This window comes from Pseudophryne corroboree, chromosome 1 (genome assembly GCF_028390025.1).
Source record: "Pseudophryne corroboree isolate aPseCor3 chromosome 1, aPseCor3.hap2, whole genome shotgun sequence".
Classification (NCBI taxonomy): domain Eukaryota; kingdom Metazoa; phylum Chordata; class Amphibia; order Anura; family Myobatrachidae; genus Pseudophryne; species Pseudophryne corroboree.
In genome coordinates, this window is record NC_086444.1 from 896,575,225 (window position 1) to 896,599,895 (window position 24,671).

Here is a 24,671-nt window from a genome sequence, read left to right on the forward strand (position 1 = left end):
TTTTTTGTCTGGAGATTCCCAAGCTTTTTCACATAATTCGTTCAACTCATGTGAGGAGGGAAAAGTTACCTCAGGTTTCTTTCCCTTATACATGTGTACCCTCGTGTCAGGGACAGGGGGTTCCTCTGTGATATGCAAAACCTCTTTTATTGCAATAATCATATAACGAATACATTTAGCCACTTTTGGCTGTAACTTTGCATCATCGTAGTCGACACTGGAGTCAGAATCCGTGTCGGTATCTGCGTCTCCTATTTGGGATAGTGGGCGCTTTTGAGACCCCGAAGGTCCCGTCGACATAGGGACAGACATGGGTTGACTCCCTGACTGTTCCCTAGCTTCAGCTTTGTCTAATCTTTTGTGCAATAAATTGACATTAGCACTTAAAACATTCCACATATCCATCCAGTCAGGTGTCGGCACTGCCGACGGAGACCTCACATTCATACGCTCCCCCTCCTCCCTAGGCGAGCCTTCCACCTCAGACTTGTCGACACACGCGTACCGACACACCACACACACAGGGAACCTCTTATCTGAAGACAGGTTCCCCACAGGCCCTTTGGAGAGACAGAGAGAGAGTATGCCAGCACACACCCCAGCGCTATATGACCCAGTAAAAAACACCAAATGTTTACCCAGTAGCGCCTTTTTATATGTATATGCGCCAATTATGTGCCCCCCCCCCTCTTGAAAACCCTCTGTCACCGTAAGCAGGGGAGAGTCCAGGGAGCTTCCTCTCAGCGCTGTGCTGTAGAGAAAATGGCGCTGGTGAGTGCTGAGGGAGAAGCCCCGCCCCCTCGGCGGTGGGCTTCTGTCCCGCTCAAAATTCTTAAAAAACTGGCGGGGGCTCTTTATATACATGTACAGTGCCCAGCTGTACATGTATATATGTAATTTTGCCAAAGGAGAGGTTTATATGCTGCTGTGCGTTACCTCTGTGAAGATCAAGAAGTCTTCTGCCGCCTCTGAAGTCTTCTTTTCTTCTCATACTCACCCGGCTTCTATCTTCCAGCTCTGCGAGGAGGACGGCGGCGCGGCTCTGGGACGGACGGCGAGGGAGAGACCTGCGTACCAATCGTTCTGGAGATAATGGTGTCCAGTAGCCTAAGAAACTGAGCCTTGAAACTCACAGAAGTAAGTCTGTTTCTCTCTCCTCAGTCCCTCGATGCAGGGAGTCTGTTGCCAGCAGGCTCCCTGAAAATAATAAATTAACTTAAATTAAATTAAATTAAATCCCTGTAATGCACCCAGTCTCCACTGGGCACAGTGTCAAACTGAGGTCTGGAGGAGGGGCATAGAGGGAGGAGCCAGTACACACCCATACCTAAAGTCTTTCTTAAAGTGCCCATGTCTCCTGCGGAGCCCGTCTATCCCCATGGTCCTTACGGAGTCCCCAGCATCCTCTAGGACGTAAGAGAAATATTTTGGTGTCCATCATCCTGTGTAACTACTGCCTTTCTTTGCATATACCAGAGGTTCTCAAACGCTGTCCTCAAGGCACTCCAACAGTCCAGGTTTTAGGTATATCCATGGCTCCATACTGATAGTTAAATCAAATTGGCTGATGTTATAATTAAGTCACCTGTGGCCAAGCATGGATATACTTAAAACCTGGACAGTTGGGGTATCTTGTGGACCGCGTTTGAGAACCTCTGGCATAGACACCACTACATTTGTGGTGCCTATGATCTGCCAGACTGATGTAGCTGATATTTAGGACCAGTAAAAGGGCTAATCTTCAATCCTTGTCTTTAAATAATGAAAATTAAATGAACCTTACTTAAATCCAAGTTGGCGGCACACAACTTGTGTGTTCAAGTCCGTCCACCCGTCATCACATACCGTTCCCCACTGTGACTTGTGGAATACTTCCAGGCGTCCTTCATGGCTACCTTTACCACTTGCTAGTCTAACAGAACCATCTGCAGGAAAAGAAAAATATGTAAACAGAATAATCACTACAACCCATTAGAATAACACAGACCTAGGGGTATATTTACTAAAGTGCAGGTTTATAGAAGTGGAGATGTTGCTCATAGCAACCAATCAGATTCTACTTATCGTTTATTTAGCACCTTCTGGAAGATAATTCTGATTAGTTGATATGGGCAATATCTCCACCTTTATAAACCCGCACTTTAGTAAATATACCCCTTAGTATTTGTAGACAGCTCTTCACTGTCAGGATGGTTTGAAAATCATATAGCCAAGTGCAAACAAATAAATAAATAAAAAAATAAAAAAATAATTGCTGAGATTAAATTATTATATGAAATATATCTTCTTTTTAACACTTTGAAAGGAAGGGATTGGCATGACTTGATGCCATGTGCTTAATCTGGATGATAACAGCCATATAATGCTCACTTAATGATAACTAAAGGGTGTGGGACTTCCTGTCACCAAGTGAACTGGATAAGGTGCTTTCATCAGCATGCCCCTGTCCAATCAGGAGTCACCTTGCAGGCATATATATCAATAAGAGCATTTGCCATGATGAAATTGTTAAGGCATATGGATTTATGGTTTAATCTGTCCAGTAACTTCACAAATACAGCAAAACTGCAATATGTAAGAGATACTGTACTACATATAGTATGACAATTTACATTTGACTATATTTGAAATAACCTGTTAATATCCACAACTGTAGATGAATATATATTATGTGTACCCCAGTTATAACAATAGTCATTTGCATCATTGCATTTGGAAAAGGTTTACCTTTTTTTACCAAGTAATTTGTATATTGCATGCTTTTATTTTTGTAGTAAGAGGAAAAAAGCTCTAAATTGGTTTAGTTACTTCCAATATGCATGGGGTACTACATAAGAGTACTTCTAAATTATGCTAGAGTATGATGATGAAGGTTCTAAAGCTGGATACACACTATAAGGTTATCTGTCCAGTCTTTGTGGTTGGAATGAAAATATTGTAATGTATGGGAGCAAATGGCAATTGACCATTTGCTCCCAAAACACTGTAAAACAGACAAAAATGGACATTCTGACAAATTGGTTAAATCCATTTGATTGTACCGATTTATCCAAAGGACCATTTTTGCCCATTTTCCAGCTTTTGGGAGCAAATGGTTGATTGTCATTGCTCCAAGCAGAAAGATTAGACAGATAATCTTATAATGTGTATCCAACCTACCTTTCTAATTTGTAGCACATGATAAATAAATGTAAGACTTGACAAATCCTAATGATCGGGTCTCAGAGAGATAGCTTACACAAATCTGCTTATGCCAGGAATCAGTAAACATAGTGGGGGTATTCAATTCTCCTCAAATAGACACTCATTTATTGTGGATTAACTTTTCATACAAAAAAATTCCATGAAACCGTTTTTTCGCCAGTATGTGCGCTCAAGTTTTCTGACATATCCAATTGTAAATGTGCAAAAACGGAATTCACGTGATAATTCTTGCTGGCAAAACCAGAGAAAAGTGAAGGAAAAATGGGGAAATCTTCCTGTACCCCCAAAAAAGGCAAGTTAATAAAGGATAACAGTAAAAAAGTGTATTAGTGGCCATTCTAAAAATATTTGAAGTGCTTAAATTGGGTCAAATGGTTGTTATATGCATTTTTCAAAAGAAAGTGAAAAAATTATAGAAAGCATGTGTTCGTCAGCAAAATAAGTGCTTAATTTAAATCAGTGGTACATAAAAATAAATAGAAGTATATATTTGAGTTCATTTAAACTACTTTAAAAAACTTCCCAAAAGAATTACTCCCACCTGCAAGCCTAAAAACACTTGTCCCACTCATAAATCATCCAAATATACCTGTCCCATACCTTACTTTCCTGCATTTTGCATTCTCCACCCCAAAAATGGCATGCCATTATTGGGCAACTAAAAATAATGAAAAACTTCTAAGTGCCTAATTAGTCATTAGTCCAGGGGTTCTAAACCAAATCCTAACATTTTTACCTTTAAAATAGGGATTTTCCACACCTTTTCATCTGCTCGGGAGGTGATGAAAAGAAATTTGCCTTAAACCTATGGAGAATTGTGAACGGTAATTTTTCGCGGATGATTGAATAGCGGCTTTTGAGATTAAAGCCCCGTTTTTATCACAGAAACGGGATTTCGCTGACATTTGCATTCCCTCCTTAGTCTCTGGTGTTTCCAATGTTTATATATGCAGTTCTGTTGCTATTTCCAGAGTCGATCTCAAGTAAAGGGATGAGCAGTTAAGAGTGTGTCGGTTGCACTACATGTTACAGCAGAGCTGGATTAAGGGGAGGACACACTAGGCATGTTTTCCCAGGCTCCCATCTCTCAGGGGAGCCCCCCAGATTTGGTTACAGCTGCATTGTAAAGTGCACCACAAGTTGTAGACTGAGTTATTGAAGAGTACAAGCAGGGGGGGGGGGGGGGGGGTTTAGTATGTATACAGGTGTATAAATGGGTGTAGTATGGCTGACCGCCGGTCTCCTGACCGCCGGTCAGCTTACCGACGCCGGGATCCCGGCAGCACACCGACAGGAGGGGCGGGGAGGGGCGCTGCGGGCTCGTGGCGACCTGCTCTATGGGTGTCGTGGACACCCAAGAGTGGAAATAGTCCCTGTTGGTCGGCATGCCGACCATCGGGATACTGAGCCGGCGGGATGGTGGAGGAGGTCATGTGACTGTTGGTCAGCAGACCGCCGGTCACATGAATACCACCCGTATAAATGTGTGACTGTACGTGTGTGTGGCTATGTGTGTATTGCAGTATGTATGTATGTGTATAAGTGTGTGACTGTGTGTGACAGTATATATGTATGTGTATATAGGTGTGGCTGTTTATATGAATGTGTATGTGTGTGTGACTGTTTATGCATACCCCCCCAACCATCACAATTTGGTGGGACAATAATTTTGGGGGGTAATGTCCCACCTGTGGGTTGGAGGAAAGGTAGGGAGAAAACACTGCCAACTGCTATGCGTGATGTGCATGCCCCTAGCGTGAAGTTAAATGGACATGTGACATGTGGTCACGCCCCCTGTTCATGTGCACGCCAAAGGCTTGTGTACTATGACCCGATACCTGTATCACAAATGGTGATCTTTGGCGCAACAGGACTATTCCCACTTGTGGGTGTACACAACACCCATAGAGTGGAAATAGAACCTATGGCGAGCCACCGAGCCTGCAAGGGGACTGTTTGTGCTCGCTCCGCTGCCGGCATACTGGCAGCCGGGATGTTGCTGTTATTATATTGACGGCCGGCCACCGGTAAATCATACTGAATCACTTTGAAGTGGCGTTTCCACAATGCATATTTTCTGTTTGATTTTTGAACATCTAAACCTACAGTAAGTGCAGATCGATATTCTAGGGGCAGTTCTAAGGACTAGGAAGTGTACTAGAGTTGTACTTGGGTAAATAAGCAGTGCAAATCCACATTAATTGGAGTTTGCAGGCGAATGGAATTATAGGAATTGGATTTATACAGCACACACAAGATTTACTTGCATTTCACACCAGATGGGATACCTGCCAGTGGTGTGCAGGAAACTCCTGCATCTTCCTTGTGCCCACAGTTGTGTTCACCCCATGAGCTCCGCTGACACTCCTCTATAGAAAGCTCATTTCCTGTGCACTGTACTTCATCCAGAAGAATTGGACCTATACCTTCTCCAAAATGAGCTTGATTCCATGCCTTCGCAACTCCCCTGTCAGCAAAATGAATATCATGAGTGTTCTACAGAAATGTCAGTTGACATGCAACAAATAAATTGTTTCAAATCATGCACGCTGAATCATATTTGATTATACTGCTTGGTTAGGAAGGAATTTTTAATACATATATTTACATTTTCACAAGATATAGAAACATTTGGTTACCTAATAAGAGCTGTGATGTGTCTTATTTTAACTGTGAATATTACATTTGCTATTTTGTAATTATTTTCTTAGGATTATAAGTGAAAGTAAACAGGAGTACAAATGTAGACATGGTGATGGATGGTGATGGTATATTGGGGGAAAGGTCTAAAAGAGAGCCATTTTGATCAGGCAGATACTCTAATTCATACACGTTATACATTTCAATCTTGAAACTTTACTATAATAATTGCATGCTTGTACTTAAGGGAAGGATGTGTTCATGTCAGAAATTGTCTATTATCCCCTTTCGTATACAAGTTATTTAATCTAAGTACCCAGATTTGCTCACAAATTGAAATATTTAAAGCACATTATATAGAGAACTGAATAATTCTTACTTAAGTAAATATTGCCCAACTTCTTCATGTAGCAAACAACACATTATCAAATATAACTGTGTTGTACAATACAGAGAATAGAATTCTAATATACCGTATACTTGGACTTTGTGAACTGCACAGCAAACCATTTTAAATACATCATGGGCATATTATTTAAAGTAAAGAAAACTTCAGCTATGAATATGGAATTTTCAAAAACTTCCCTTTTTGCTCCACTTCTGTAACAGTCCCCAATGCATTTATCTACTTGACATCTTGTACTTTATGCAAATTGACCCACCTGTTTCTGCATAGATACACCAGTCACACATCATAAATAAAACAGCAACAGATGGACTGAACTACTTTCCGTTATACTGCAGTCAGAAGCTGGCTAGTGCTGTGCATAAATGATAGTGTCAGTTACCTGATTACCATACCGATCATTTCTTCACTATCATTATTATTATCAATCTGTGACAAACAACTGAAAATAGCAAATCACAAGGTCTCCATTCATCGCTCTGAGGGGTTAATTCAGTAAATCTGGCAGAAGTGTGGAAATCGCTATTTGACAATTTCCGCACTTCTGCGCATGAGTGCATGATGGTGCTCGAATGCATGAGGTCTTAAACTACAATCGCACACGATCGCAGTTTAAGAGCCGATGACGCACAAAATGTGGCATCGATGCACCGTTTGGGGTGCATGGTCCAGACAATGCAGGCGCACACTGCCACTGCAACCCAAAAGATGGATGCCCTCCAACTGGCAGCTAGGCTGAGTAGGCAGGGGGACAACTACAGTGATGGAGACACCTTTGTTTGATAGAAGGGAGTCTCCTCTTTTAAACTATGTCCCCTCATATAGCTCATTGCCTGGTGAATTAGTAAATTTTCCACAGATGGGAGGGGGGAGGGGGGATTTAAAGTCCATATTTCCCCCATCTTGTTTCACATAAAAAGTGATCCCTTTGATGATGTAGTCTGTCTAGTTTTCAAAATAGTATGCTTTGTTGGGCTACAATATTTTCCTGCACATAGTAAGTGTTTAAATCAAGACAATGAACAATTTATAAAAAAGCATTTTAATTTCGAGAGCAGCCTTTTTCTACACATAGGGGGTCATTCCGAGTTGTTCGCTCGCTGACGATTTTCGCAGTGCAGCAATCAAGAGAAAAAACTGCAAAAATGCGCATGCGCATGGTACGCAGAGCGCATGCACTAAGTACTTTCACACAAAACTTTGTAGATTTACACAAGCTCGAGCGACATTTTTTCAACACTCGAGTGATCTTGGTGTGATTGACAAGAAGTGGGTGTTTCTGGGCGGAAACTGGCCGTTTTCAGGGAGTGCGCTAAAAAAAAATGCAGGCGTGCCAGGTAAAAACGCAGGAGTGGCTGGAGAAACAGGGGAGTGGCTGGCCGAACGCAGGGCGTGTTTGTGACGTCAAACCAGGAACTAAACAGACTGAGGTGATCGCAGTCTAGGAGTAGGTCTGGAGCTACTCAGAAACTGCAGGGAATTATTTAGTAGCAGTTCTGCTAATCTTTCGTTCGCTATTCTGCTAAGCTAAGATACACTCCCAGAGGGCGGCGGCCTAGCGTTTGCAATGGTGCTAAAAGCAGCTAGCGAGCGAACAACTCGGAATGAAGGCCAAAGAATCCTGATATTTAATATTTTAGAAAGGTGAATTATTGGTGAAAATCAAGAACCACAAAGTGTTTATAGGATAAAATAAATTCTTGAAATTTCAATTAAAAAACAAAAACATATTTTGCCATTTGATGTTAGAATTAGTAAAAAGACTAATGGTATACTCTGAAAATACTAAGGGGCCAGTAGTGGATCTTGGTATGGGCACCCGGGGGCGCCACCACTATCCGGAGGGCGCCGCCGCCGTGGCAAGATATGCTAGTGGTGGCGGCTGGTGCTTTTATCACCTTGCATTAATCACTGGTTTATCACTTCCTTATGCCTTCTCCAGGTTAATACATCTGCCCCTAAATCTTTTATGTACAGTATAATTTATATGGGTACTTCATAAAATAATCAGCAATGTTGATGTTGGAATGTGATGACACGAACATCAAATAGTTGTATAATCCCATGAACACCACTCAGTGCTCATGAGTACAATAAGGAAAGAAATCAATGGACAATGCAAGGGGCCTGTAGATTCTTTATCTAAGTTCTGTGTTGTTTTTTTTGTGATGTCCTTCTTCAGGTCTTTACCATAAATTCTGAAATATTTTTTGTTGTATGGCCAATTGGCCATGTCTCAAAATAATCACAATGGTATTTAATTTTCTCTATTTATACACTATCTGCATAACCATGGGCTTATACATATCTAAGCATTAATAGCTGTGCAGCATTTTATGGTTTCCTGAGCACCTTAAGGTCTCTTTAGAATAGGATATGATTTGCTTCCACAAACTTGTGCTTTGCAAAGCAATCATTTACTAGTGGCACACACAGAGGGTTTGTCTGAGAACCCAGACACCCACTGCCCCCGCCCCTACAGATAACTTTGTCTCCATCCTTGTGCTTTGTGCAAATCAGAACTGTAGCTCCTCAGACAGAGAACTTTGATTGGCAGAACTCTCTGTACACTCACTGGATGCTGCTTTAGCTTATTCCTTCCAAGCTATGTATGTAGCACATACATCCATAGAGTCCATACTAATCAGCCCTAGGTGGCAAGTATGGGCAGTTGTCAGTCACACAGCAATTGCCCCTTGGAAGGGCAGTCTGCATTTCAAGTGTGCCTGTGTAGGAGGGAAGCATGCAGTCTCAATGTGTTTGAATTTGGGGGCATAGTCTTCAGCCCAAGTAGGATGAAAATGTTAAAGACATAATGGTGGCAGCTCTGGTTTGTTGTAATCCACACGAGCCAAAGGTTTACCCCCAAAAAAATTCTGGTGGCTTTATGCTATAGGGGCTGAGTTTCCACTACCCAAAAGCTGATAGATAAACAGGAGATTTTTTTAACACAGCCATTAGCGCGTGGTCTATATACATAGTTTACCCCAAATAACTCCTAAAATAAACACTAAGGAGCCCTAATAGTGGCTTGTATCATTCAGGCAGTGCAGCAAAGAAGGCTAATAAGATATTAGCATGCATAAAACGGGGAATTGATGCAAGGGACGAGAGTATTATACTCCCATTATATAAATCACTAGTGAGGCCACATCTTGAATACTGTGTGCAATTTTGGGCACCATATTACCAAAAGGATATCCAACAGCTAGAAAAGGTTCAGAGGCGGGCAACCAAACTAATCAAGGGCATGGAGACGCTGGAATACGAGGAAAGGCTTGCAAGGCTAGGCAAGTTTACACTGGAAAAGAGGAGACTAAGAGGAGACATGATCAACATCTACAAATATATAAGGGGTCAATACACAGGGCTCGGGAGGGACCTGTTTTCTATAAGATCAGCACAGAAGACATGTGGTCACTCGCTTAGGTTAGAGGAGAGGAGTTTCCGCACATTGAGGCGAAAAAGTTTTTTCACAGTAAGGACAATACGTGTTTGGAATTCCCTGCCTGAGAGAGTAGTAACTGCGGACTCAGTCAACACCTTTAAGAATGGGTTAGATAAATTCCTATTGGATAAAGATATTCAGGGTTATGGTGCGTAGGCACGCATTATAGTTAATTTAACTAGTCCTAACATAAAAATAACTAGTCCTATAATAAGACTGCATAGGAGACCACAAATAGGTTGAACTCGATGGACAATTGTCTTTTTTCAACCTTAGTTACTATGTTACTATGTAATGTAAATTATATAATATTGCACATATCTTATTCAGACTTGATATACTGTAACTTATCTGTTTGTGTAAATCTTTATTAATTCACTTCAAACAGGCCGTGTCCAGAAACGTCTAACCAACCATTCTTTCTGCCAGGGAGGGGGACACCAGGATCCCTCTCTGGGGATAATGTCTCTCATGTCTTTTTAATGCCAACTTTTTGGAGTTTGGTAAATGCCCCAGACCACAGTCCTCATTATGAATGTGTACCGTTTCCCTGTGTTACATAGCTGAACATGGGAGCTATAGCATCAACCTTTGGTACTGTAAATTACAGGGATACTAAAATCGTGACACAAGGAAACTTCTGCTTCCAAGTGATTTATGGGGCCAATAAGATAGATAAACAGGCAGCAAAAACATTGAACATTGCATCTACCTTTAATTGTTCAATGAATGAATGAATGAATGAATGAATGAATGAATGAATGAATGAATGAATGAATATATAAATAAAAAGAGAAAATAAACTAAGCAGAATATATTGTTTATTTTTCTTTCTTTAACATCACAGACATCTGAAAAAATATGCTGCAACTAAATGACCAAACATTAGTGTTAATTATGCACAAATATCTTCTGTCTATACAATGCATACTATGCTGTAAAGATTTGTGCCAAAATGTTACAAAAGGCTGCAGCGTGTGAACTAGGACACTTACCACTTAGCACATCACTAGGTGTTTGTAACAGTGACTGTGGTAAAAGCAGCTAGTGTATGTGAGAAAAGCAATCATTTACTCATCAGTGAATAAAATGAAGCGAAATACCTAGTATGCTCTATAGGAATCAACAGAAATTATTTGAGGTGTCTTCTATAAGAGTATATGTAAGTCAGACTATATTATTATTGTATAAACTGAAAAGAGTAAAGGACTAGATTGGTGTATAGTACGTGCTGAATTCGTTTCATGCATTCTGCATACTGTACTTTCTCTCATAACTCTAACTATTACCATACTTACTAACTCTCCCTGAATGTCAGGGAGACTCCCTGACAATGGGGGTCATTCCGAGTTATTCGCTCGCTAGCTGCTTTTAGCAGCATTGAAAACGCTAGGCCGCCACCCTCTGGGAATGTATCTTATCTTAGCAGAATAGCGAACAAATGATTAGCAGAACTAATTAGCTACTTAATAATTCTTTGCAGTTTCTGAGAAGCTCCAGACCTACTCACAGATTGCGATCACCTCAGTCCGTTTAGTTCCTGGTTTGACGTCACAAACACGCCCTGCGTTCGGCCAGCCACTCCCCCGTTTCTCCAGACACTCCCGCGTTTTTCCCTGACACGCCTGCGTTTTTTAGCACACTCCCGGAAAACGCTCAGTTACCACCCAGAAACGCCCCTTTCCTGTCAAGCACTCACCGATCAGCAGTGCGACTGAAAAGCGTTGCACGAACATCAGCAAATCTACTAAGTTTTGTGTTAAATAACTTAGCGCATGCGCTCTACGTACCATGCGCATGCAGCAGCAAATCGCAGCATAGTGAAAATCGTCAACGAGCGAACAACTCAGAATGACCACAAATTTATAATAAAGTATCTTCGGGATAATTTACACCAGGCCTAATTTTTTTTTTTATTAATAAATATTTTTTAAATAAAAAAAACCTCCATTTAAGATGGCACCATTACTTATGGGCCAGTGCTCTGGACTTGCCCCCCAGGCTAAAAGCTGCCAGCCAGCCCCTGCCTAGAGAGGATGTTTTTTGCCCCTGCAGACTCTGATCAACTTTTGTTTGTACACACACTGACCACCAATGTTTTATTATGCAGTACTGACACACCGTGTTAACTATACTGCTACTGTCTACCTTTCTTTTGTTGTGAAAATATGCAGATTCTGTACCCCAAATGCATATTACCCTCTAGTGCAGGGGTGGGCAAAGTGCGGCCCGCGGGCCGGATGCGGCCCGCGAACTGAACCTGCCCGGCCCGCTACCTCCCATCAGTGTGCAGGCTGGTAACTTTGTCTGGGGAGGGGGGAAGCTGGTAACTGTGTCTGGGGAGGTGGGGAGCTGATTATTTGGTCCAGGGAGTGGGAGAACGGGGGCTGATTATTTTGTCCAGAGATGGGGGGAGCTGATTATTTTGTCCAGGGAGGGGATAGACTGGAGGGAAGATGATAACTGTTATCTAGCTCATACACTTGTGAGATATCAGGTACATTCCTTCGATTTCCACCGCATTTGTGAGATAAATCGAAGGATTGTATGCACGTTTTAGGTACCATGCGACGCAATGCGTGGTCACGATATTTTCTGTGCGGCCATCGAGTATTCGCTGGAGTGTCAAGTGGCCCCCCAGCTGAAATAATTGCCCACCCCTGCGCTAGTGGCTTCTCATGTGTTATTTTGTATGTTGATGTAGTGCAAAGGTGATTTTTCAGATACTGCTCCCCAAACTAGTCAGGTACATATAAGTGCATTATATGCCATTAAAGTATGATATATGGATTTCATTCACACAAAAGACACTACTAATTTTCAGGTCATTCTTCTTTTTTTTAATAGTCCTTTGTGTCACTGAAATTTGTTTGCACATTCCTATACATAGGCAATCATGTACATTTAAAATAAATGACACACGTACACACCTCCCGCGGTGGGGGGGGGGGGGCAGTTGGGAGATCCCCCAGTCACTCGCTGCTCTGAGCAGAGCGGCGGTGAATAGTGTCTATGGCTTGTGAAGTCACGGGAGTATGCAAACAAAATTATAAGAAACCATACCTACTAGGAGCTCGCCACCTACAGCAAGCCTTATCATGACTAGGCATCGGTCTTGTGGGTTAGGAAAAAAATCCAAAATCTCTGGCCTGTCTTCCTGAAGGAATATAAAAAGATTGAAGAGTCCAAGAGGGCAGAGCCGGGACTGAGGACATCTATCAAACCAACATTTGGTTCTACGAGCAACTACTGTATTGTTCATAGGGGCTAATTCAGACCTGATCGTAGCCGTGCAGATGAAGAGGATCTGGGTAAATCACTGAAGCCTCATCAGTAAGTAGAGTCCCAGCAATCTCATATGGTGAAAATTACAAATCTTAAGAATTGTTCCACAGTCCTCTACTCTTCCCCTTCATTTTATTGTATGTACTCCTCCAGCCATGGCACCGTCCCCATTGAAGTAGGCAATATATTCCTCTCTAACCTTTTCGGACAGAGCAGTCCCGGTCTCGGCCACTGGTGGTACTGCCACTGAGGGGAACTGAGCAGCATCTTCCAGATGGCCTGGGTCCTCCACCACAGCTGTGCTTACTGTCCCTTGCTGGGTGGCTGTCTTGTGCAGAAAGTTGTGCAGGACACAACATTCAGTCTTCTCCACCTTTAAATGAATTGCCGAATGAAAGATCCAGGATCGGTTGCTCAAGATCTCAAGGCACTCTAGACTGTTGGCATTTGGCGATGGATTGTACCATAGGCGTGCAGCAGAGTTCTCATACATAAAAGATCATCACAGGAGTTACCTTAAAATCAGACAGGATGAGTCTTGTAAAGGTATAACTTCTTTATATAACACTGAGTAACAGGTTCAATGTAACTGTGACAAACCAGCTTTTTAGTAACAGCTTCTCAAACAAACATGTCTGCTACATGTGCTCAGTTCTCTCTCTCTAGAAGTCACATGGGAAAGAAAAAACAAACAAGTACTGTACTTGACTATTTTTGTCCAAGTCCATTTCCGTTCAGTGTTCTATAAATGTGTGTTTAGTATATATATATATATATATATATATATATTTATATTCCGTGTGAAATGGGTGGCACTCACGAGGAACTTTAGCAACCAAAGAAATAACGAGAGAGACTAAGCTCTGGTAAAGTTTCAGCTATATTCTAGCTTTCGTCAGTCCAAACACATATGAACATTAAACTAACATTTATACCTTACCCCACATCTGATGCTGACTCCTCCCTGGTCCGGTACGCTGGCGGGGATGAATGACGTCACCACAACTCAGCCGTGTGACCTAGTCCCGCCTTCCGCATTGCGCCGGTCACTGCCCACTTCCTCCAGTACTCCCTGCAGCCCTGTGCGCTAGCAGAGGCCAATGACGTCATCACGTCCCGGCTGAGAAACGCGCTCTCTCCTCCTGCCCGACCCCGGTCACCTAGGGAACAGATAAACAAATATAACATAGTGCATAACCTCACATAAAAATGACATAAAGTGGATTCCATTGTGGTGCCAACACTGTACTTAATACCTGAGATAGTCAAGTCAACAATACTAATCATTTTCTCATATAGCAAATTCTACCTCCTATTTATTATAACATCTCTCGTGCACTGACAGTAATGTTGACCTTATTATTATACCATTTCAAAACAATATGAAACATTGCTAAAATGAACCTGCATCTTCCTATTGGCATCCAACAGTTAAAATGGCCTCACCCCAATATCTTCCCTATTTGTATAAAGGAAACCGTTCCTAATATTCCACCAAGTTAAAGAGACAACACACTGTTCTATAGGAAACAATTCAACGGCATCTGCTCATTTAACCCCCCTGGGGTCTGTATGTTAAGGAAATGGATCCACCTCGCCTCCCGTTGTAGCAACATTTTCTCTCTATTGCCCCCTCTTATCATTTCGGGTTGCTGATCTATAATTTTATATTTCAAGCTTGATAAATTATGCTTGTATTTGGCAAAATGGCGTGCTACTGGTTGTGCCTGGCTCTCACCCCCCAAGGCCGCTCTAATGGCCGACCTATGCATGGCCATTCTTTCACGAAATTGTCTCACTGTCTTCCCCACGTAAAACAATCCGCAGGGGCAGCGGATGAAATATATCACAAAGGTATTCGTGCACGTTAAGATCTTATCAATTTTAATGAACTTGCCTGTATGCGGGTGTGAGAAACCTGGTCCCACCTCCATATAGCTGCATGTAGTGCAGCCAATGCATCGGTAACACCCAGGTTTCTTGCTAAGGAAAGTTTTGATGGGGGCAGCCTTAAAATTAGAGATATCATTATGTACCAACAGGTCCTTCAGGTTTTTATTCCTCGTGTAACTCTGTAGTAATGATTTATCCCTCAAAGTGCCCTACTCCTTATCTGTAGTAATAACTGGCCAGCTGTCCTTTACGTGTTATTTCACCTCTTTACTGACTGTAGACCACCTCTGTACAAATTTAATTTTGTTCCGCATTGGGGTTGTTTCCTTCCCAACTCCCTTTAATAGATTTCCTCTATCCATCTCAAGGACCTTAGCCTTGGTCTGCATGAGTTCTGTCCAATCATATCCCCTAGATTTAAAACTCAGGGCCATTTCTTGGATCTCAGTCTCTGTATTAACTATATTATCCGAGATCCTATGGACCCTGAGAAATTGGGAATATGGGAGACTGTATTTAATGGAAGGTGGATGGAAACTTGCAGCATGCAGCAGTGTATTTCGATCAGTTAGCTTCTTAAATAGAGTAGTATGAATCCGACCCTCACTAACTGAAAAAATAACATCCAAATAATTGACTTCTTGAACACTACTGCATGCTGTAAATTTGATGTTAGCATCCATCTGGTTGATCCTGGATAGTGTAACCTCAAATTCGTCTTGTGTGCCCAACCAAATCAAAAAAAGATAATCTATATAGCGAACAAGAGGCAGACAGTGAGACAATTTCGTGAAAGAATGGCCATGCATAGGTCGGCCATTAGAGCGGCCTTGGGGGGTGAGAGCCAGGCACAACCAGTAGCACGCCATTTTGCCAAATACAAGCATAATTTATCAAGCCTGAAATATAAAATTATAGATCAGCAACCCGAAATGATAAGAGGGGGCAATAGAGAGAAAATGTTGCTACAATGGGAGGCGAGGTGGATCCATTTCCTTAACATACAGACCCCAGGGGGGTTAAATGAGCAGATGCCGCTGAATTGTTTCCTATAGAACAGTGTGTTGTCTCTTTAACTTGATGGAATATTAGGAACGGTTTCCTTTATACAAATAGGGAAGATATTGGGGTGAGGCCATTTTAACTGTTGGATGCCAATAGGAAGATGCAGGTTCATTTTAGCAATGTTTCATATTGTTTTGAAATGGTATAATAATAAGGTCAACATTACTGTCAGTGCACGAGAGATGTTATAATAAATAGGAGGTAGAATTTGCTATATGAGAAAATGATTAGTATTGTTGACTTGACTATCTCAGGTATTAAGTACAGTGTTGGCATCACAATGGAATCCACTTTATGTAATTTTTATGTGAGGTTATGCACTATGTTATATTTGTTTATCTGTTCCCTAGGTGACCGGGGCCGGGCAGGAGGAGAGAGCGCGTCTCTCAGCCGGGACGTGATGACGTCATTGGCCTCTGCTAGCGCAGATGGGGGGGGGGGGGCAATTTTCTTAGTATTTTTGAATCTATTCATCTAGACCCACTGACATGATAGCGTCTGAGAGTCATGTAAGGAGCTTCTCCTATGTAACTGTTTTGTTCATATGTTTGTAAATCCAGTCATACGGATACAGAGACATGTGAGTTCACTGCTGTGCTGTTTTATTCCATCACCAACTCCAGAAACACTGCACACTGGACCACCCACTTCCCAGCATCCCCCTGGTCCCAGGGACCATCACTGAAGATTCAGGCTTACACATATTAGTAAGGGAGTGTCTACAAATATTAAGCATTCTAATACACTAACATCACATCCTCTTTTCTTTAAAGATAAGCCCTGTATGCTTCAATGCAACAATTAACAACGTCATATTAAGAACATCATCTAACACATTTCAATGAGTCTCTCAGGTCTGCGTATTTCCCTTTTGGGTCTTTCATACACAGTCTGAGTTTCATCTACCATGTTGGACCTTTCTAGAATCGTGGTTTGTTCACCATTATGAGGATCATTATACATGTCAGATGAAGGGTATTCTTCAGTCATGTTGTCTTCATTATGGTTAGGTTGAGATCTTAAATCCACCCGATTTCTTCTTACTTCCATTCCACGCTCTGTACATATAGTATAAGATCTTGGTGCTACTTGTGCTTGCACAATACCTTTCTGCACCCAAATACCTTTCTCGTGATCTCTGAGATGGACTTGGTCACCCGATTTTAGATCAGGTAAGCTTTTTGTTCGCCTGTCATGGAACAGTTTATGTTTCGCCTGTTGACGTTGCTTACTCAGTCTGACCAACGCTGAGTTATGTGTATTAAGCAGTTCATCATGTATCGGGAGATTTGCTCTAATCCTCCTTCCCATCAGCATTTGTGCAGGAGAAAGTCTATTCTGTAAACGTGTATTGCGGTAGATTAAAAGACTTTTGTAGAAATCTTCTTTACCTTCTTGAGCTTTTTTCATGAGACTCTTTAATCAGAATCAGCTTTATTGGCCAGGTATACATGCGTATACTAGGAATTTGTCTTTGGTTTGCTATACAACAGCCAAGTAGGTAACAGATAAGCAGGTGGGGTGGGGGGGTGGGAAGTAAAGTCACACAGATAGGTATACCGTAGGGACACAAGTTAGTTACATGTACGTCTAGTCAGTCAATGTTCAGGAGTTCAGCAGGCGGACCGCTTGGGGAAAGAAACTTTTGAGGCTTCTGGTGGACTTGGCCCAGCCCTGTAACGCCTGCCTGAAGGAAGCAAGTTAAACATGCTGTGGCCAGGGTGTGGCTGGTCTTTTACTATCTTCATTGCCTGCTTTTTAGCTCTGGACAGGTACAGGTCCTGGACTGAGGGAAGGTCTGCCCCGATGATCTTCTCTGCGGTTCTGACCATCTTTTGGAGCCTGCATCTGTCCCTCGCACTGGCGGAGCTGTACCATACGAGTATCGAGGAGCACAGTACCGACTCCACAATCGCAGAGTAGAAGAGGAGCAGAAGCTTCTGTGGGATGTTGAACTTCCTTAATTACCTGAAGAAGAACAACCTCTGCTGTGCTTTCCCAACAGTGGCGTCAGCGTTGGACCCCCATTTAAGGTCCCGGGAGATTGTGGTCCCTAGAAACTTGAAGGAGTCCACTAGCGATACCACACTGTCAGCAATCGTTAGCAGAGGTGCACGAGATGACTTCTTCCTGAAGTCCACTATCATCTCGACAGTTTTGAGGGGGTTGAGCTCAAGGTTGTTGTGGATGCACCACTGGGCCAGCCGGTCTACTTCCCGTCTATAGGCCGATTCGTTCCCGTCCTTGATGAGGCCGATGACGGTGGTATCATTGGCGAATTTGATGATCTTTACTGATTGCGCCTCTGAGGTACAGTCATTTGTGTACAGGGAGAAGAGCAGAGGTGAGAGGACACAGCCTTGAGGGGCCCCTGTACTAATGGACCGCACTTGAGAGGTGAATTCCCCCACTTTCACCACCTGTGCCCTATCTGTCAGGAAGTCTACTATCCAGGAACAGGTAGCTTCTGGGACCCCTAGGCGAAGTAATTTGGGGTGGAGGATGCTGGGAATGATTGTATTGCAGGCCGAGCTGAAATCGACAAACAGGACCCTCACGTAGGTACCAGGAATGTCTAGGTGCTGTAGAATGTAGTGCAGGCCCAGGTTGACTGCATCCTCAACACACCGATTCGATCGATAAGCGAACTGCAGGGGGTCCAGTTGGGGGCCAGTCACAGTTTTCAGGTGATTCAAAACAAGACGCTCAAACGTTTTCATGACCACAGATGTCAGTGCTATCAGCCTGTAGTCGTTCAGGTTCGTGATAGAGGGTTTCTTGGGGACCGGGACGATAGTAGACCTTTTGAGGCAAGAAGGGACTTTCTGTAGCTCCAGCGATTTGTTGAAGATCTTGGTGAATATGGGGGCGAGCTGACCCACACATGCTCTTAGGGCAGATGGTGACACTCCGTCAGGACCCGGAGCTTTCCTGGGTTTGGCCCTTTTGAACAATGCCTCCACCTCTTCTTGGGCGACTTGCAGTGCCTGGGGTTGGCCGTCGGTGTTCGGGGCATCGTAGAGGTGATTGTTTGGGTTGCAGGGGACTTCTTTTGCGAACCTGCAATAAAAGTGGTTCAGTTCATCTGCTAGGTCTTGGTGCATGGTGGTGGACTTTGATGTTTTCCTATAGTTGGTTATGGATTGCATTCCTTTCCATACAAATACGGGGTCATTGGTGGAGAGATCGTTTGTCAGCTTGTCCGAGAACTGCTTTTTTGCTAGCCTGATTCCTTTAGGCAGAGAGTTCTTAGTACGGTTGTATAGTGCTCTGTCACCGCTGCTATAGGCCTCCTCTTTGGCTCGACGAAGTTGCCTGAGCTGGGCATTGAACCAGGGCTTGTTGTTGTTGTAAATGCAGTAAGTCTTGGTAGGTACACACATGTCCTCACAGTAGCTGATGTAGGATGTGACAGTGTCTGTCAGGTCATTCAGGTCAGTTGCCGAGGCTTCGAAGACCCCCCATTCCGTGCAGTCAAAGCAGGCCTGGAGCTTCATCTTGGCCTCATTGGTCCATTTCTTAACAGTCTTGACGACAGGCTTAACCGCTCTCAGCTTCTGTGTATAGGTAGGGAGTAGGTGGACGAGGCAGTGGTCAGATAGGCCGAGTGCAGCACACGGGATAGACCGGAAGGCAGACTTTAGGGTAGTGTAGCAGTGATCAAAGGTGCGCCCTTCTCTAGTGGGACACGTGACTTGTTGTTTGTACTTACGTAGCTCCTTGCTCATGTTAGTTCTGTTGAAGTCGCCCAGTACTATAAGCAGAGAGTCTGGGTGTTTTTGTTCTATGTCGGATATGCATACGACCAGGTGGTGCAGGGCTTCGTTTGCGCAGGCGAGGGAGGGGGTGTACACTCCCACAAGGACAATTGAGGCAAATTCCCAGGGGGAATAGAAGGGGTTGCAGCATCTCCAGGTGAGGGCTACATGATTTGCCTATGATCGCGACATTGGTGCACCATCCATGGTTGATGTAGAAGCAGATGCCACCACCCTTCGTTTTTCCTGAGAGAACCTTGGAGCGATCGGCCCTGAAGAGACTGAAGCCCGGCAGAGACATCGGGTTGTCCGCAATATGGTCGTTCAGCCACGTCTCCGTAGAGCAGAGGACGGATGACTCTGTAATGCCTGACCCTGCGCTGCCCAGAAGGAGGGACAATTCGTCGAACTTGTTTGCCAGTGAGCGCACATTCGAAAGCAGGATCGCGGGAAGTGCAGACCGGTGCCCTCGCCGCTACCACCTCAATAGGGCGCCTGCGCGACATCCTCTCCTCTAAGCCCAGGTCCTTCTACTAGGGCCGACATGAGGGCCTCCATCATTCCCTTTCCGGGGCCGGCGATCCACCCGCCAGTCGCCACCCAGGCTGCGGGGAGCGCGGCCGCTCGGTCATCCACTTCAGTGTCCACAATGTCTGCATCCTTGCCACACAGGGCAGCAAGGGCAGCGAGGGCTGCAAGGGCCACTGATCTGCCCGCCGACGGGCCCAAACGTGTGGAAAGCACCTCGGGAGCGCTCCAACTTAGGAGGGCTTCCCTGCTGTATTTGGTCACCGGTGGGGTAGACAAGGGCAGGGGAAAACAAGGGGAAACAGGTATTTTGGCTGAGCTGTGTAGCTCCGAGGCAGACATCTGCAGCACCATCTTAGATTGTAATTGCTATAATCATTGTTGCTGTAACCTATTGCTGCTCCTTAATACAATGTGTATATTTGAAACAAGTGATACTGTAAATAAAATAACTGCTTTTTCTGTTGCTGATTTAGTCAAAAGCAGCCTTGTGAAGAGGTGTTAGAATCCAATTCCTGTTGTGTAGGTGTGAAAGATCTCAGTGTGATTTCTTGTGGGGGTAGTGATAACATGTGTCCTGTGGAATGGCTCTTGCAAATTGAAGTGAGCAGTGACCCTTCAGTGATTCAGAGCCTGAATATGCTGTATATTAGTTGATTAATGCAAGAAGTCAGTTATTATTTGCTCAGAGAACAGAGGTGAATGATGTCTAAGTGAGGGGCTGGATGGAGCCAAATATAGGTTGTAGTACACAGTTTACAGTTTTTACCGAACTTTCTACCAACCCATTTGAGCGTGGATAGTGGGGACTTGACGTAGTATGGACAAATTCCCACTCATCAGCAAATTGTCTAAATTCAGCACTGGAAAACTGAGGACCATTGTCAGTGAACACTTCCACAGGAACACCATGCCTTGCAAAGATTGACTTCATGCAATTGATTACGGCTATACTAGTAATTGAATGTAGTGTCTTCACCTCAGGGTAGTTAGAGTAATAAATAGTCATGACAATGTACGTTTTCCCATTACAATCAAACAAATCTGTGCCAACTTTCTGGTACGTTCTCTCTGGCACTGCGTGAGGACTCAGTGGCTCGACTTGTTTCAATCTATACGTAAAACATAATTCACATGTAGCTGTAGTCTGTGCTATGTCTTGGTTCATTCTTGGCCAATACATAACTTCACGCACTCTCCGCTTACATTTTTCTTCTCCTAAGTGGCCTTAATGTATCTTGCACAGCATAGTGTTTCTTAGTCGTGCAGGTATTACAAACCTATTGCCTTTGTAAATAATACCATCGACAACTGTAAGGTCACTGCGGTACATCCAACAATCATGAATAAACAGCGAGCATGCATGTTTTTCTGCTGGCCAACCTTTCAGAATGATATCTTTCAACACTTTCATTGTGTCATCTGTCTCAGTTTCTTTCCTAATCTGTTCTTGTCTTGCAAGAGACACTGCTAGAGATGCTACGATCAAATTAACATATGCTTCTATCTCTTCATCCATCAGACTTTTGGAACCTTCACTTTTGTCAACAGCATGAGAAAGTGTATCAGCAATGTACATGTATTTGCCGGGACAGTACAGCAAGTGTACATCATATTTCTGTAGTCTGATAAGCATTCGTTGAATTCTCATGGGACAGTCATGTAATTATTTAGTCATGATAGCTACCAATGGCTTGTGGTCAGTTTCCACTGTAAATGTTTGACCATACACAAACTGATGGAATTGCTCACATGCATATGTGATCGCTAGAAGTTCTTTTTCTATCTGAGCATACCCTGTTTCAGCACTTGTCAGTGCTCTTGATGCATAAATTACTGGTTGCCATGTATCCTCATGTTCGTGTAACAGCACTGAGCCTAGGCCAAATTGCGAAGCATCTGCTGAAATTCTTATTCTTTTCGCAGTATCAAAGAATTTTAGCACTGGTTGCTCTGTAATGATCTGTTTCAAGATTTGCCAACTTTCTTCTTGTTCATGTGACCACATCCACTCGTTATCTTTGTCCAACAACCATCTAAGAGAGGCTGTTCGTTCAGAGAGTTGAGAAATAAACTTTCCTAAGTAAGTAATCATTCCTAGGAATCTTCTGACGTCGTCTTTGTTGTTAGGATGTTCCATGTTCACTATGGCTGATATTTTCCTTGGGTCTGGTTTTACACCTTGATCCGAGACCACGTCGCTCATAAAGGTAAGTGTATTCACGCCAAATTCACATTTGTCCTTGTTTAGCTTTAGATACACTTTCTTGACAAGTTCCATTACTTGTCTCAATCTAGAATCATGTTCTTCCTTTGTAGATCCCCAGACAATAATGTCATCCATCATAGGGGGTCATTCCGAGTTGTTCGCTCGCAAGCCGTTTTTAGCAGCTTTGCACACGCTAAGCCTACGCCTACTGGGAGTGAATCTTAGCATAGTAAAATTGCGAACGATGTATTCGCAATATTGCGATTACACACCTCGTAGCAGTTTCTGAGTAGCTTCAGACTTACTCGGCATCTGCGATCAGTTCACTGCTTGTCGTTCCTGGTTTGACGTCACAAACACACCCAGCGTTCGCCCAGACACTCCTCTGTTTCTCCAGCCACTCCCGCGTTTTTTCCGGAAACTGTAGCGTTTTTATCCACACGCCCATAAAACGCCGTGTTTCCGCCCAGTAACACCCATTTCCTGTCAATCACATTACGATCGCCGGAGCGAAGAAAAAGCCGTGAGTAAAAAAACTATCTTCATAGCAAAATTACTTGGCGCAGTCGCAGTGCGAACATTGCGCATGCGTACTAAGCAGAAAAATGCTGCGATGCGAAGAAAATTACCGAGCGAACGACTCGGAATGAGGGCCATTGTTTCAACACCTGGAATATGTTCAAAAATCATGTGTATCTTGATAAAGCTAAATATTTATCGTGTATATAACCCTTTGAGGTCTAAGAACACTGTACGCTATCTACGTAAGAAGTACCGTAAGGGTACGCAAGTTGCGTATCGATCGCTTAGCCGTGACCGAGACGCTCAGGCGTCACGTTCACTCACGGCCAAGTGATCGCAGGCAGGCAGACTATTGGCTGTTGACTTATCGTAATGATTCGCTATAGCGTAGTAGCGCTAGGGACCACGAGGAGATCACCAGCGATGCAGACGCTCACAACGTTAAACTTTTATATCTATACCTTTAGCAATGAAATACACAGCAAACCTTAATGTAGAGACAAAGTGTAAGTGCAACCTTGTGTAACCTGATTAACTACAAAGCTGCTTGAGTGTCACCGATGCTCAGGGAGTACTTAACACTATAAAGAATACACAGATACCTGGGCTTAGGGTCCGAAACCTATTATGTGTATTATGACTATTATACTTGCAAAAGGAATCACAGTACAAATGATACACTACAATATAACATAAACCAACTAACCAGATAACTACACAGGAAATACAATACAATACAATTCAAGTCTAATCAAGGAAAAATACGAGAGAAAGAGAAGAGAGGGAGAGAGAGAAATGGCTCACAGTAAGACAATATGATTACGGAGAGAACTTACGCACAAGGGGAACGATCGCATGCGCCTCGATATCCAGCTCCCGATTATCAGCAATGAGAACCGTTGAAGAGAGAGAAGTTGGATATGGTCGGCCTGCTATTTATGCCCCACACACAATACAATTCAATGGTCCCTACAATCTCATTGTTCATTGGACACAGGAATTCGGCTTCGCATTATAACAAAAGGTCATAGGTTGATTCATACAGGTGGGCTGTGACTATTTCCAACTGCTCAGGTGGGAGGGAAACTGGGTTTCCCGCCGCATGGGTAATAAAGTGCAAATAAAGTAAATGTTCATAAACTTCTTATGTCCATAACTATTCGCACGAGCGATTGATCTGCTTCAAACCAACACCGGAATATTTCTAATTAAATATTCTTCCGATGGATACTAAACACCACTGTATTACTCCTATCTGACCCTTCGTATCAAACAAAGAGGGATTCCTCTGTTCATAAACATTCTATATTAACCAAACTTTCAGAATCTATCAAAGGGACCATGATCTACAAAATACATTATTAGTGAAAATATGTAATGATTGAGTCGCACGCTATGATCGCATAAACTCTACCGTAAATACGCATACCATGCGCCTGCGGGTGCCCGCGACTGTGAGTATGCGCACGTACGGGAGAGCGTACGCATGCGCAGCACGGACCTGTGTGAGGTGCAAATATGGTAGTGTGCATAGAGATATTTTTCTGACTTTGACAGTCCACCCTTTGGCAGTCAATAATAACTGCCACTTCCTGAAAACATTTCAAAAGGAGAAAAATATATGTCAGGGGTTAATTCATTTCCATGGTTGGGTAAGGGAGGAGAGAGGAGTAGGTGGGAAGAGGGTATGACCTAGTGAGATAGCAGAAGCAT

The 24,671-nt window shown here is 43.2% G+C and overlaps 1 protein-coding gene across 4 annotated transcripts in view; it reads right to left on the reverse strand.

The window, feature by feature from the left end:
• Positions 1-24,671, reverse strand: part of PRSS12 (serine protease 12) — a 363,418-nt gene that overhangs the window by 183,902 nt on the left and 154,845 nt on the right. For all 4 annotated transcript variants that reach the window (XM_063920221.1, XM_063920220.1, XM_063920222.1 and 1 more), the window contains 2 exons: positions 5,493-5,671; positions 1,784-1,925 (listed from right to left, as the gene is read on the reverse strand). In XM_063920221.1, the coding sequence (XP_063776291.1) occupies positions 1,784-1,925; positions 5,493-5,671 (321 nt within the window). The remainder of the gene's footprint in view (positions 1-1,783; positions 1,926-5,492; positions 5,672-24,671) is intronic.